The sequence below is a fragment of the Anastrepha ludens genome, chromosome 2, assembly GCF_028408465.1.
Source record: "Anastrepha ludens isolate Willacy chromosome 2, idAnaLude1.1, whole genome shotgun sequence".
NCBI lineage: Eukaryota > Metazoa > Arthropoda > Insecta > Diptera > Tephritidae > Anastrepha > Anastrepha ludens.
This window is the reverse complement of record NC_071498.1, coordinates 4,563,936-4,580,209: the sequence shown is the minus strand read 5'-3', so window position 1 is coordinate 4,580,209 and position 16,274 is coordinate 4,563,936. Positions and strand designations below refer to the sequence as shown.

At 34.4% G+C, this 16,274-nt stretch overlaps 1 protein-coding gene across 2 annotated transcripts; it reads left to right on the top strand.

The window, feature by feature from the left end:
* Positions 1–8,939: 8,939 nt before the first annotated feature.
* LOC128862273 (uncharacterized) lies at positions 8,940–14,415 on the top strand. Of its 2 annotated transcripts, none has more exons than XM_054100820.1 (4): positions 8,940–12,054; positions 12,115–12,453; positions 12,502–12,740; positions 13,263–14,415. In XM_054100820.1, exons 2-4 carry the CDS (start codon positions 12,341–12,343, stop codon positions 13,424–13,426), a joined length of 516 nt encoding a protein of 171 aa, XP_053956795.1. In that variant the 5' UTR covers positions 8,940–12,054; positions 12,115–12,340; the 3' UTR covers positions 13,427–14,415. The 2 variants fall into 2 exon arrangements, with proteins under 2 accessions (XP_053956795.1, XP_053956802.1); XM_054100827.1 differs by having other exon boundaries at positions 8,945–12,054; positions 12,514–12,740.
* The last annotated feature ends 1,859 nt before the right edge of the window (positions 14,416–16,274 follow it).

Here is a 16,274-nt window from a genome sequence, read left to right as displayed (position 1 = left end):
GGTATAGGAGGCGTTAACTTGCATGTATTTATGTACTATATATGCGTGTTTGCTTTTGCACGTCCATAGGAACGATTTTTCATATGCAGATATTTATTTTATTGAGCTGAACGAATATACCCAGTAGAAAAAGAAGGAGTGAAAAGCGATTACAGATGCTCTTCTTTGGAATCTGGAGGGCCTTACCATCTGCATGATTTCCTTAATTATTTTTTATATGAAATGAGCCAAAACGCAAGACATTGCATTTTCGCTTGTGACGGAACATCTTATAGAAGGTGTTATTGCAAGTCATTATGCCACCGCTTGTACGAGAATGCTTTTGAGAAGGAGTTGTCTTCAAGCGGTGGCAGTACGTCCTTCTTGCTCGCTTACTTTGTAAGGGCTGCAGGAACCCGTTTTTGTCATGTGATGTTATCTTACTTCCAAACAGCAACGATAATTTCAAAAAAGTATTTTAATTTTAATAATTATAAGTATTTTAATAGATGATTTATACATATACGTGCATCTGTTTTTACAAATTTGTATGTATACATTTAAATATGAATTTTAAACAAAAAAGATAAATAAATGTAATTAAATTATTTTTTTCTTAGCAAGGCATGTAGTCTTGTGTACTCGACTCTTTGCGATTTTGAAAGCTTTTTTAAGTTCAACAATATAGTTGTCCCATGTTATTACGCTTTCTGCAACATATTGTACAATTAAAAGGAAATACTTATGTTAGACATTGGATTAATGATTATTGTTATTGCAACTTTCTATACAAAATATCATTTACGTTTTTATAACATTTAAATGATTCTTTTCCTTGTATTCCGTCGTAATTGAAATTAGGGAATACGTCTTTTCCAAATAAATTGTGCATATTTTTGGAAATGCCACCCCTTTCACATATTTTTGTTATGGTATTAATCTGTAAGTAAAAGACAATTTACAAGTTCATCTATTACATGGAGAACTGAATGAAGTATTTATTTACAGTCATGGAGTAACGATCAAAAAAGTTTTTTAAAATATTTTTAGTGTGGGTTTCTTACTCGTTATCTGTTTCATATAAATATATGTTGTAAAAAAGTAATTAGGCTTTTTATTTACCAATTCATTCTCTGCAAGGTTTGGTATTTCTTCCTCAAGTCGCTTCAATTCATCGATGTTTTTTAATGGAAACATTTGAATTATGTGGGAGTTTTGTTGATTTTTGGCTGCTAGCTGGCGAACGTATATTTTTATGAATGCTAGCTCATTCACAATTAATTCATTTTGGCTTAAAAAAGTTTCTTGCAGTTGTTTTATAGTTTCGTTCTGTTGAGTTACCAGCGCTTTTAAGGCACTCATTTCCAATTCAAATTTATTTATTTGTTCGTAACGCCTAAGTTGCCAGCCATTCGCCGAAAAACATTCTTGTTTTCTGCCATTTTTGCCTTAAAATTATGTCAAAGTTGAATTAGAATTTTTTAACTGCATACAGCTGTGTAGTAGAGGAATAAGCACGTGAGTATTTTCATATGGTAAGCACATTATTTTGCAAACATTTTCATTGACATTAAGAATGTCGTCGTCAAGATCTGATTTAATTTCTCCTGTGCAGATGCCTTAAGACGTCATTGATTGCAGTGGTTCGTCAAAAAAGTTTTTTAAATTTTGTATTTTCAAGCCTTTAACACGTCCTCCAGCTCCATCCAAGAAGCCTGTCACTTTAATTAGGGTAAATGGGCTTATACTCATACAACAGAAATCATCTGGGGAGTTAGTACTTAGGAACCAGTTTTTAGTTCTGTAGCTTATAATTCTGCCATGTCGATTTCTTATAAATCTCTCCTGTTCTTCACGTAAACCAATATCAGCATTATAATATCTGTTATGGATTTGTTCTAAAATTTTACATGGTTTTCTGATATTTCTTTTTTACATTTTGCATAAAATTTTCAAAATAATATGCTGGAAAACTTGGTAATACACCTATGTCTACCACGCATTGACTAATATGGAGTAAGTTGTGTATGTTAAATGTAACACTATTTTCACCAAATATTATTGGAAAATTTTCGACAAACAAGGTCAATAACTCATTTGCTGTAATAACAATCGAAGCGACGTTCGCAGGAGTAGATAGTAATCTATATGCCGAATGAAGGAGTAAAAATTCATAATAAAAGTTTTCGTCAACCATATTTTTCAACACAACTGGTCCAGTGTAGAGAATAAATTGACGAAATTCCGTGGCTTTCCATCGTGAAATTTCGTCAAAAGATCTCGGTTTTCTCTGAAAATCGTTCGTAGTATATGAAATTAATGATAATAACCGAGTGGATAACATTTCCTTTCTGTCGGTGGTGATTGAAACATCTATTTTCCCATTAAATAGAATGTGCAACATCTTTTTCATAACGCCTAAGGCCAACAAGTACATGGACTCCAACGGAAATTGTGTGATCATTTTTATGCCTATTGTTTGTAGACTGCTGGATTATTTTTAAACATCTCTTTGTGAAAATCAGGTTGTTTTCTTTCATTAAAGTCATTGTCGGTTCTTAATAGCGATGATTTAGTTTTGAAAGTTGTAACATTTTTAATTCTTTCCCCTCTCTGGTAACATTTACCGCAGCCTGCTAAAGCGTTATGACCCATAGTATCACACATGAAGGAACGTGCTGGTGTATCACATATAAAAGCTCTGATTTCGAATTTAAATTCCCGGCTATTTAGCACAAGGCCATTTTCTTTTAATATCTTTAGTTCAGTTACCAAGTCGTGAAGATAAGTATCTACATTATGCGGTTTTTTTTTACCCATATAGGTTGCAATCAAGAATACTTAAATTTTTCGGATATTAACAATTCTTCCAATTATTGGCCACAAACTCTCTAAACTGCTTTTATAAAGTGGTAGTCCATCCACTCCAATATCAAGTATGATTTCGTCATAATCGGACAAAACACATTCGGGTATTTTTTTAGCTGCTTTTCTAACCCAATGTGCAAATATTTTCCAGGGAACACAGTTCTTAAAACAGCTTTTGACTTACCATGTTTAAGAAGTCCAGTTAGGGAAATTGGCACATTTAGTCCTTCTGAATTTAAAATATTTAACACCGCTTGTATACAAGCCCTTGTTGGATGGTAGTTGCTGTACCATTCTTTTAATTTATCAATTAAATTCTTTTGCATTTGGTTATCTATTTGCATTTTGTTATCTACTGCACCAAAACTAGAAACATTTATTTCATCACTTTCTTGTAAAAGTATACTTCTGATTTTTTCTGCATTACACTTTTTTTTTGGAGCTTCTACTTTTTCATTCTTTTTTTCACATAGCTTAAGTTTGCGTATTAAATTATTTCGTTCCTTTAAAATTTTTCTTTTTATAGAACTCGCGCTCATTCCTCTTCTACCCATCTTTTTATTTATTTAATTTACACTCACTCTTTTTATTATAAGTTTTACTTAAGTTATTTCTAACTTTCCGAAGCACGTCTTTTCATCACAAAAATACATTTTTAATAAATTTACAGAAATGAACGCGTCGCTTTTTTTTGTTTGTACCCCTATAACTGTAAATTTCGACAATTGTGTATACAAACGTTAGCTCGTAGCTACGTAGCGGACAGTTTATTTTGTAACACCTTGCCTACTCACTTCTCGAGAAGGAGCACTGGAAGCGCTCTGGGAGCAGTGCTGTTGACATAAGCATTCCACTTGCAACATTTCCTTCCGGGTATTGATTTTGTAATGAAATCCTGTCGAATTATATTATTGGTATATGTTTCTTTAAGTTCCTCTTACCAAATAAATATTATTATCCTTAAGAAAATGAAAAACTAGTTTTTTTATCTTAATTTTTTATTTTTATTCACAAGTAATTTAAGTACTCTTATATGTATATGTATATATATTACAATACTATAAATAATAGGTATTTACATTTCCTGAAATGAAAAAAAAAAATATAAAATTGTGAAAGCACGAATTACGAAATTGTTCTCATACTATAACAATTTCTCACACGACTTCGATATTGACATCGATTAAGTCATTGCGATTTACCTGATTTTTAAAACACTACTCTCAATCCATCATGATTAAGAAAAAATTGTAGTGCTTTAAAAATCTAGGCTCGGATGCTACCTGAAAGAGAAGAAAAAATAAGAAAGAAACCTGTAAAGTAGACTAAAAAATAGAAAAAACCTGAAACGGAAAATACCTGTAAAATATATAAATAAAAAAAACCTGAAATATAGAAAAGTGGAAAACCCTGAAATAAAATAATAGGTATCATCATATGCAAAAGATAGCTAATAGATTATTAATTACCTGAGTGAACGGTGTATCTCTTTTCGTGGGGCCCTGGCTTACAACCTACTACAGCTTTTTTTAATTTATTTTGGAGTTTTCTTACTTTGACACTATTGACCTCATTTTGCAAGAGCTGCTTTGCATTCTTGAATAAAAGGACAGTTAACAGAAAATCTAATAGCTTCACGCGATGATCTCTACACTCGCCAGTTCCTACAAACCAGTCGGGAAATAATGTTTGGGTTTTTTCTTTTAGAGCGGACAACATTAAACATCTAAAACCTGCAATGTACACATATTTTGCGAAGAGCTGACGGTACCACACCATTTGAAGTCGACACACTTCGAAAACCCTGTCTTCATGATTGACAAGCCTTAAATCGCTGTCATCCGTGAAGTTTTTTGATCTTATCAGGGCTTCTGAATGCAAGTTCAGCTCCCCTTTTGTTTTCGTCATGGCGTGAGTGCTCTTTTCACATTGTAACTTGCACAGAACTTTCTGGTAAATACCATAGCCAGTGAAGTAACGCTGCACTTGTACCTCAGCTTCATTACTTTCTTCAGCAAAATTTAAGTCTTCCCCATCAATCTCTTCTAAAACGAGATCCTCATTTCGCTGGTCTCCTACTGCTGTCTCAAGATGACGAATCTCGGGGCCTATATTCCAATCTAAATTTGTATCGTCATCATCTGCACAGTAAGAACCTTTTTTCTCAAATCTCTGGCGTAAAATTTTCATTGAGATCAGTCGCGCAACTATGTATTGAACTTCGTGAGCTGTTTGGTGGGTATTCATACCCTGACTAGCTCGTATGCGATAGAAAAAGTTTTCTAACGCATCTTGATTTATTTTCCCGGTGAAAATAAATTTGAGGGAGCTTTGCTCAATAAAAAGTTCCTCGCATAACTTTTGCATCGCTAAAATCGTTATGCGGAAACCTTCGATGCACCTAACGCGTGCGTTTCCCGGCAACTTTAATGACCGCAAAAAATCTAGATGTTTATTTAATCTATCAATTTTTTTGGAGTCACCCCGCCTAATCGGACACTTTAAAGGATTTTTCGACTGGAATATTTTTGCATCCAATTCATCAAACAGATCATTCATTTTTTTAACGAACATCTGTGTGGGCTTAGCGCATTTAATCACGTAGTCGTCACTGCCTAATAAATTTTGGGTCAAGGCCATGTCGATAGCAGAGGCTACCGAATTGCTCAGGACCTGAGTCGCGCGTGAAACGCTCATTTTTTCCATAAAACTGGGATATATATGGGCCTCCGTAAGTTTCGGACAAATTTTAAAATGGGGATTCATTTGATCTATATCAAACAATTTTTTGATCACCTTGAAGCTCGTCACTCCATCTGATGTTAAGATGTCATATTTCATCAAGGTATTTCGGACGGACTTTATCAAGTGACAATAATCGAACATGCAAAAAATCATTGTTTCTTCGTGCGGGAAAAAGGGGCACTTCTCAGAAATCCCTAAAGTGTTAAACATACCAATGTTGGTGGGCCCTTGATCGCAAACTATACCTTTCAAATTTAACCCCATTTTTTTTAGGTGTGCGATATTTTTTCCCAAAATAGACAACAATGTCTCCGTACGTATACCACCACTGGAGATATAATACGAAAACACGTATTTCCATTTGGAACACAATCCCTTAACCATAAAATATAAACATTTATTCCCAATTTTGTTTTCGCGTTGACCTTCCCCGTGGTCTACAAACCCATCGATAACATCTTTAGCTTTATTATAGCTCAAGTCCGATTTGATGATGATTTCATCGAATAATAGAACGCTTATGCGTTCGGTGTCGGACATAGTTGAAACAATTTTTTCTAAATTATTACAGACATTGGCATCGAACCCCGGAACAACATATTTGATGGGGCGCCAACGCGAAAGGGATGACTTATGGGGCAAAGCAAAACCTAGATCGTCACGCATAAACGTATATGCTTTGGAGGACATATAATTGATGTTGATGTTGACGATTTTTTTGGCCACTGACGATCATTCTTGCGAAAGTTATAGCATCACTGCTTGAAGTTTCTTCCGCAAGTACTGCACGACTACACAAATATTTATATTTTTGCTGTAGCTTCTCATTCTCTGCTTCTAACTCCTCAATTCTTTTTTTAAATTTTATTTCATTGCTCCGATAAAAACGAGCAGCCTGAGCAAATCGTTCGCAACTGCTAGTGATTTCTAAGTCCTCACAGATGTTTTTGTTTTTGGGTACCTGCCTTGTTTCCTCTAGCATGGAATATTTTGCGAATTCTTCTAATGTAAGATCGTTTCCTACACCTACCCTACGGGCGGGCAAACCCAATCAGAGCCAGTACTAGGTGAGCGACTTCTAGTAACTGGCTCTAATCTTAAAGGTGGAACAGCCCCATCTAAAACTTTATAACGACTTACTTGCTCTGGACTAAAGTGGCGCTTACAAACATATAGCCTGTCAAAATCTGCTGGTTGCACGTTGCAAGCCAGGGCCCAACTATGTCGAGCCTCTCCGCGTCGAGGAAAGGCGTACAACGTATGACTCTTTTCCACCAAGCATCCTACCACGCAACAGCTTCGTTGCTTCTTCGGCATTACACAGCTGTACGTAGGGTCATCGTCATGCCCTATTAAAAAAATGTATTTTATAATATAATAATTTATAAACATTTAATAATTTATAAACATATAATAATTCATAAACATATAATAATTTATCACTACGAAACGACAACACAAATCACGTAAACATTTTTATGCATTCATATTTTCACCCAATGAAGGTTATAGGCATGTTTTTATGATGGAACTCCCTTCCCACAGCCCCCAGGCCACAGCACCACTCTCATTCGTCACTAATAATCGAATATTTGCATAAATTTAATCTAAAAAATCTTAGTTTTTCCTATATCCCACTATTTGTAGCACACTCTAGACTTCATAATTCGCATAAGCTGTTCAACTATGACCCAAATGCAAAGTTCAAAAACGGGTTGAGATAGAAAATTAATAAAACTAATTTTGCTTGATATTTTTCTGATTGGTTGTTTTGATTTTATTCAATGAGGCATAGCAACGGATGCCGGGTATTGTCATATTATGGTTATTAATAAAAATTATTTTCTATGAAATTATTGTTTTTAATTATTTTATGTACATATCCTAAATTTCTCAAAACTACTCCTACGCGAGCGGGCCGCGGGTTAAAGTTAGTAAAGATAATATATAATTCCCATTTATATTTATTTATACATATAATTACATATTTATATATGTACATATGTACATATATCAAATAAATTAGAACAATATATGCACATACATATGTATATGTAACATCATTTACATTCAAAAATTAATTTAAATTTCTTAACTTCCTCCACTTTCCTCCCTCAAAACTCTAATGTTACCAGTTAGCAAAGCCTTACCCTCAAAACCTATCCACCCTAATATTGTATCAAATGTATGCAATACATATGCAGGTATGTGTGTTTGCTAATCTCAGCGAAATATAATATAAAAACATACGTACCTACTTATGTATTGCGGAAAAACTTACCTAAACGAAGGGTGGGGATGGCACCCTTTTTTAAACATTTTCCGCCCAAAACATATGGCTCAAAATGCTTTACGCACACAAATGAGTTGTGGGGTGGAAGATGCACCGCCGTCGGGATTTGCAAATTGTCCCTCCACTTTGCCACTTCCTCAGGATCCTTCGGGAACGAAAACAGGCGTTTTTCGTCCTGTGAGCAACCGCGTACGCGACACAACCTATCACTCATTTTTGCACAAATTTTAAATTTTTTGATTGTCACAAAGTTTAATTTTTTATAACACACGGCGCTTTTAAAACAACGCTAAATTAGTACCGCACTTTAAACACTTTCAACACTCGAATACCGAAATTTCCGTTTTCTTTAAACGTACACGCTTTTAACGCCCGAATAAACGTCCGCCCTTTGAAATTTGCAAGTCGCTTTCGAAATTTCACAAAACTGAAATCCCGTTAACTTTTTGCGATTGACATTTATTATTCTGGCGCAATTTTCCAAATTCCAAAGGGCGAAATAAATCACAAAAAAAAAGCACCTGTAATGTCAAATACATTACGCCCCTCATACAAACTTTTCTAATAATACCTATGTTACATTGCTAATTGCTGTTAATAATACTCACTTGCTGTTAAATTTTCCGAATTGCCTTTTACGCTGTTAACTTTTGGTGAAAAATGTGTCTGTGGGGAAAAAGTCTTCGCGAGACGAGTATCCCTCGAAAATGAACACTTTCCTGTCATTGAGACTTCTCTATTCATTAACGTTCTCTGCGTTCCCTTTATAAGATTCTAAAATTAAAAGAATAGAAGAATATAATTTATAATTTATAATTTTTTGTATTTTATGTTACTTTCACGTACCAGCTTTACATTCCATAAAGCTAGTAATCATTGGTAGTTTCAATAAACTACAAATTGAATTTCTTCCGCACACTTGTTCATCTTCCAACCGAACAAAAATTTCGATAAGTGAGAGAATTTAAAAAGTTCATGTATTTATATTTATTTCACTGGTGAAGATACGTACATACACTGGTTACATACTTATACATTTCGTTTTTGTTTAAAGTTATAAGGTACAAATACATACCTCACAATTTGAATCAACGTGCCGAGCAACTAAAACCACACTTTTAGTATTCGAAACATCTGTTGTTTCGTCAACTATTAAAGAAAACTTGTTTTTCCTTAATACCAAAAAAATTGCTCACTCGCCTGCTTAGCAATGTACTTCATAACTTGCATTGCTTTTGTTCTTCCACATTTAACCACTTTTGTAATTGCGGGGTCCGGGCAGCACTCTACTAGCAGTCCAGGAAGGTTGTCCATTAAGGAAAATGGTAAATTATGTGTTATGCAGGACATCACCATGCTAAGTTCCGCATTTTGAACTTCCTGCTGTCGATTTTGTTGGTCGGTGCTAAAAAAATTTTCCAATTGAAGTTTTTTTTACGCGTTTCTAAATTGCATATTAGAAGTTTGTTCAAGCTCTTTCAGATGACTAGAGTGATTAGCGAGTGGCTTTGCGCAGGCTACACAAAACGCCGAACCATTTTGCTCGCGTAACCATTTAAATGATTGTAGCCATTCAGTTATAAATTTACGTTTTTCACTTGCCTGTCTCGATTCGCTAAAAATGCAAAAAAAATCGCTTTTGAATAAACTACCATGACAAGCATACATACGAAAAATACCATACTGACAAATTTTCGGTACTTACTCAGAAGAAACTTCCTCATTGTTGTTGCTTTCACACTCTGGGCGTGTTTGCCTTTTAATAAATCTGTCCGTACAAAGGAATTTGCGTATAAATTAATTATTACTACATTAATCTATTTAAAAAAAAAAAAATTTATGGAGCAATCTCTTCTTTATTTCACAACTCTCAAATTTGATCTGCTCTTTACAAAATTTCTTAAAGCTAACTTAGCCTATGCATTCCCTCATTCACGCGGAATGTCGCTTGTTGCCGTTCACACGGTTTATTGCAGACATAGCGTCAGCGAAAAGATCGAGGAACGGAAACGCGTGTAGTGGATGAACTTTCAGCATAAGAAAGTAGCGTTAACTTATTTAGCGTAAAGCTTTTTTATACATATTGATGATTTAGGATTCAATTATTTTTATAAGATTCAATTATCACTGATTTGTATATTTCTCAATTTTTACAGCAGCAGATTTTCTTTTATTAAGGGGGAGCCTGCTTTAGAGGCTCCAAAAAATCGATTTTTTCGTGGATTTTTTTGGGAAGGAAAGAAATATTCCATTGAAACGAAACTTTCAGGTTTTATTGTTATATATTTCAACAGTCTTCTCAAATTTTTTCATTAAAATATATGTCATATTATGCCTGGTACAAGCATTTTGCCGAGGCGCCTCGAGTCTGCATGTGTCGTGCGGCGGGAAAGATGCAGGTCGCAATTTTCATCTGAAACCAAAAACCCAAAAAAAAATTTATTGTAGTATAGTATAGCTTCTAATTAAACCAAGAAATTTAATCAAAAAGTGAGAAATTCTACAATTTTTGCTAATTAAAAAAAAATCATTTTTTTGCAAAACAAATTCACTTTAGATAATAACGTTGAATCAGCGCAATTATTTTTATCGCATTTGACTAAGCAATTTATGTGGTTTACATACCAACCAGCTAACAGAAAGAGACAATACATACATGAATATTTAAATGTACTAAAGTGATGAAATGCAGCAAATCATAGATGATTTCTGAGTATAAAACTTAAAAACTTAAAAAGTAGCCACTTTACATCAATAGATTTTCGCATCAAGCCTGTAATTTCGGGGAAGCTTAAAACCGACCAAATGTTAAGTCGTCCGACCATCCGACCAACGGAAAAAAATCCGACCAGATTTGATCGGAACCGACCAAAACGGCAAAGCTGTATGTATGTTTATCATAATGCCGCATTGCTTCGCAAAGCAAGTTGCAAAATGGATTTAAGTATGATTCCATATAAGTTGTTGTTCGGCCAATGGTGAATTGAGTTAGTCCCTTTGGTGATTTCACAAATGATTCAAGTAAAACTGATTTTCACTAAAACGGCACTTGTTCACTACTTGAATCTAACTGATTTATTGAAATTATAATTTCTATTTCTATCCTTTGTATTAGTTAGCAGAGGAGTGCAGTTAGCGTGGAAGTACTTTGGTTCGCAGAACTGCAAGAGCGTTAGTTATTAGGTGCGCTTGTTTGGCTATTTGCTTATTTTTTATTTATTTATTTATTTATTTATTTTATCTAGAACCACTTAACTCGTTTATTATTGTAATTGATTAATATTTGAAAAAAAAAAAAATGATAAAATAAAACTTAAGCATGTATTAGCTTAGTGCGCGTTACTCTTCGACTGACTCTAACTCTTATTTTACTCCTCTCGTGAAGTCAAGTCTTATATTACGTTTCCACCAAAAGCAAACACCGTGTTTGCAGGAGTTGTGTTTGGGAGAACTGTCAACTGTTTCCACCGGAAGTTTGGGAGAAGTGGTATTTGAACTGTCTTTTGTTGACATTGTGAAATAAAAATTATAAAAATTGATAGAATTATAAAATGGTGCATAAAATTCAATTTGTTATGTTGATTTTATCATTTTATTTTAAAATAATTGATAGTGAGTTGATCACATATTACTTAAAAAAAGGTTAAGAGAAAATAAAATAATTTTAAGTGTTCCTGTCAATTTAATGCGTTCGCAAAGTGTATGGTCTTTGGTATGGTAAACAGATTTATGATAAATTATTTGTGTATAATGTACATTTATATTTTAGGAACATTCCAGTACCTTTTGGGAAGTAGACTGCCAGAGTAATTAGGACAAGTTTTTCAAAGATAATTTCCGAATGGAAAGATCTTGCTTTGAAAAATTGTGTAGCAAACTTGAAAAAATAGCCAAAAGAAAAACGAACTAACGAAACCCGATTTCACTAAAAAAGCGCGTGGCAATTGCTCTGTATGCACTAGGATCTTCTAGTGAATACAGATCAATTGGACATTTGTTTGGAGTAGGCAAAGCAACTGTTTGCAAAATACTGATCGAGTTTTGCAATGAAGTTGGGACATCTTTGGCTCCAATATATTTGAAAAATTTTCCACTGACAAGGGCGCAAATTGAGAATGGAGTCGCAGATTTTAATGCAATGGGCTATCCACAATGTATTGGAGCAATAGGTAGGTTTATAAGTAATGCGATAAAAATAACGTTTAATCAAAAGCATCTTTATTATACAGATGGATGTCATATTGGAATTCATCCAAGAAAGGAAGAAGCCATTGATTACTACAACTACAAAGGGTGGTATTCCGTAGTACTATTGGCTTTGGTAGACGCAAAATATAGATTTGTTTATATACATTGCGGCAGTCCTGGAAGATGCAACGACTCCGCAATTTTTGAAAAATCATCGCTAAAGCGCGAGTTGCAAAGTTGTGGACTTCTTGATGATCTCAGCATTTAATGAAGCCAAATCCGCATAGTGTGACCAACACACCCGAACAAAAAAAATTCAACTATAGATTGTCTAAGTGCCGGCGTGTTGTGGAAAATGCTTTTGGCCATTTAAAAGCCCGGTAAATACAACTAAGAGATTCTAATATTTTTAAAAATTGGTAATACAGGTTCTATTTTAGATTTAGGAGAATTGGAAAAGGCGTGGATAACCACATCAAAAATGTAAACACAGTTATTTCATGTGCATGTGTGTTACATAATTTTTTGATTGCTGAGAAGGATTTAATTTTGGAAAATTGGCTAGTGGAAATGCATCGCGATTCCAGGCGCAATATTCAATACGGCACCAATGCAGTTGACCGATCCGAAGGAGAATCGATAAGAAATGCGTTAAAGGAATATTTCAGTGAGTAATATAACTCTTTTCATCTAGATTATCCCGTATGTTTTATTGAATTAACCATAATTTATTGGTTAAAAAGGTTATTTGGTTTAAACAATTTTATCTTCAAACCAAATATTTATTTAAATATTTCGACCTACAAAAGTCACAAAGAGTCCAATTGGTTTGAATCTGAAAAACAACTTTTCACCAGAACAATAAAATTTCTAATACATAATTTTATAAAAAAACATTTTATTCATTTTTGAAAAAAGATAGTAGTAGGCACTTAGTGCAACTTTAAATATCATTTCACATATTAATTTTTAAGCACTTTCACAAGCAATATTTCAAAGGATTTATAAGTTTTAGTTAGCTAATTTCTCTCCAAGAAACTAACCACACTTTCTGTCAATAATTCAATAGCAACAACCTTTTTTTTCTCGATATCAATTAACTCAGCAGTTAATTTATTGTTTTCCGTCATAGCAGATTTAATAGTTTCGTTTAATTCACTTACTTTCGCATTTTTTGTTTTTGCTGCAGGTGCGGAAGCTTCGTTCAGTGCTGGAGACGATGGTGGCGAAAATGAAGCAGACGGAGCAGCTGAAAGTGAGGAGCATGAAGGTGAATCCGACGATATTGGCGAAAGTGATGGAGCTGGCGAAGCAACCGAATCGGGCGTGCCTACATATATAAATAGAAATTAACATTATAAAATTAGATGTAAATACAAATAAAATTACATGTATAAATACAAAAAAAATACCTGTTATACTATCCACAACGACCGCATCAACATTATTTATTCTATCGCTTCCTATTACCTGGTGAACCCTCTGGTAGTGCTTCCAAGAAACAGGAGAACATCCTGTCCCTTGCTCTGCTTTGCATTTTCTGCAAAGGTAATTTTGAGGCTTTAACAAAATTACTTTAATGAAATAATATATTATATGCCTTACCTATATTTCATTGTGAAATTGTGTATTTTGTATTTTATGTCAATTGGACGGACCTCATGTCCAAGAACTCCCAGCGACTGAGCCATCTCCGCATATATATGTGAGTTCTTTCGTGGACCTCGCAATTCAGCTGCCTTCTAACCCCATATATCCAGAAATGCTTCGTCCGCAGTAGGAAGCCAAATAGTTTTTGATTTTTTATGGTTTCCCATTAACATCAATAACTTTAATTTTATTTTTTGCGTGCACAAACGCTTACCACACGAAAAATATTAAACGTCAATCAAATGTCATATTGAAAAATTGCAATCATTGTTGCCATGTTTCGATAAGAATGCAATAATAAATGAGGAAAATGAACAACATTGCCACCACTTAATAAACACACTTTGAAAAATGGGTTAAGGTATGGAGTTGTGTTTTAATTTTGTATTGGATTTGACAGGTGTTTTGTTTGGTGTTTGCGCTAATAACACGATAGCGGCAGAGAACCCAAACTCCGGCTGCGGTGGAAACGTAATATTAGTAGTTTTGTCACTTCACTTCCACATATACGTATAGATAATCAAAGAAAAACTAAGTAACCAGCTACTTTAAATATGATTTGCTGTATCACAATTATAATTTTAATTGCCAATTTAGATTTAAGTATTTAGTTTTTATCACGGGAAAAACACACGTGTCGCACCGGTGCTAACAGCGTCACAAAGTAGAGAAAGAGCAACAACAAAAAAGGAAACCCGTAAGGAGCTTTTGACGTATTGCTTTGCGCTAATTGTAAATTATCCTTTCTTGTATTTCTTGTATTATATATTCCTTTCCTTTTTCTATTATCAGATTAATAAAAGTCACTTTGCTTTACTGACACGAACTTCTTGTATATATGCCGTTAACTCAACGACTTTGTTCAGGAGTGAGAATGGATTCTGGTTATTTTCGCTATACTTCTGACTGCTTTCAGCATAGAATTTCATTTAATAATGAATATGCTGGCCCAGCAACTCAGTGAGTTGCTTGGGGCATTAGCGGTTAAGCTTTTTGGCAATGGCTGTCTTCTTCTTGCCTCTATTGTTTCCAAGCAACGCTTCCTCCTCTGCAGAGCGAAACTTGCCTCTTTACGACCACACTTTGGTTTTATTTCTAATTTATTTTATTTCCCTTGAGAGCAAGGACAGCCGACAATGTGCGTCTATGTCTAACTATTAATTGCGACAAGTTCGTCTAAATACCTAAATACTCTAATGGACCCTACCAATTGCTGCACATTATTGACCGCGTGACTCGTGAATGCAATTCGGAAATTTATCACCTACGTTGTTGTTGTCGTGTGCCTGACTGTATACGCGCAGCAATATTGGTGGGAATGGAGGTTTGGCCGGAAGTGCGTTTGCTGGTGTTCACTTTTGTCGAGCAGAAACTCATACTGCTGGTACAATTACAATAATTTTCCGCGCATTAGCCCAATGGCATTTAACTTCTTTTACATACAAAAATGAAAAAATTTTTTTTTTTTAATTTTAATAATTTAAAAAATGGCGCTTAATAACTGTTCTTTATGCAAAGAAATATTTGCCTTTAATTCAAGTATAATCCCGATTTACACGAGGAGACATCTGGAAGGGAGACACTGGAAGTTCTCTTTTGATGTTTCATTCGCGTACACACAGGCAAAAATGTTTCCGCCACATTTTTGACATTTTGCATATTTTGACATTTCTCTAATTTGTGCAGCGATTATTTTTCTCAATTTTATAAAGAGAAGGAAATATTTTCCAAAAATATGGATAAAAAACAAAAGTGCGAATTAATTACAAGCATATTTCAATGCATTGTAGAGGCTATGCAATTGAACTCCGACGACAGCGATAAAGAGGAAATACTTTTAGGTATGTTACTAAATGCTTGTAAAATGTGCACATAAGATTTTTAATTACTATATATTCCTAATAGGATTGGCCACATTGGGCGAGAAAGCTTCATCCTTGCCTATCAAGAGAGCCAAGCGGCAATGGATAAAGGTATGGAGGAAAAATAAGTGCGATCGCGGCTCGTTCGCCTTTTTAAACAAAGAATTGCTGATGCACGATGAGGAAAGCTACAGGACTTCCTACGAATATCAAAATCTCAATTTGATTATTTGCTGTCGCTAATAGCGAATGAAATACAACGCTCTGATTCGACTATGAGAGGCGCGATTCCCGCAGCAGAAAGATTCGCTTAACGCTGCGATTTCTCAGCACTGGTAAGTTAAAAGAAATGGTAATATAGCATTGTTATGAGCGGGTGTTTTTTTCAGGAGAGTCTTACGTGAGTTTGGATTACCAAACCCGTTTATCCAAATCTTCAATTTCGAGTATAGTTCCTGAGATATGCAGTGCCCTTTATAACAAATTGAAATCGTCGTATTTAAAAGTATGCACTATTTTTAGTATAGAAATTGGTGAATCGTGAAGCTTTTTTCACGATTTTAAGTATACAAAAAAACAAGCGCTTAAAAATTTACCGACGTTTATTTCTTGAGCTATGCCAATAGAATGAATCTTATTACTAAATTAAATCTATGCATAAGCCAAGACGCTTATGGTATATTGGAAAG

What these genes read in the sequence shown, in the direction of transcription:
- LOC128862273 (XM_054100820.1), top strand. Translation starts at nt 12,341, where the DNA reads ATGAAGCCAAATCCGCATAGTGTGACCAACACACCCGAACAAAAAAAA. An exon ending in TTTGGCCATTTAAAAGCCCG is followed by an intron (nt 12,454 to 12,501) that starts GTAAATACAACT and finishes TTGGTAATACAG; the next exon opens with GTTCTATTTTAGATTTAGGA. An exon ending in TGCGTTAAAGGAATATTTCA is followed by an intron (nt 12,741 to 13,262) that starts GTGAGTAATATA and finishes TTTTTGCTGCAG; the next exon opens with GTGCGGAAGCTTCGTTCAGT.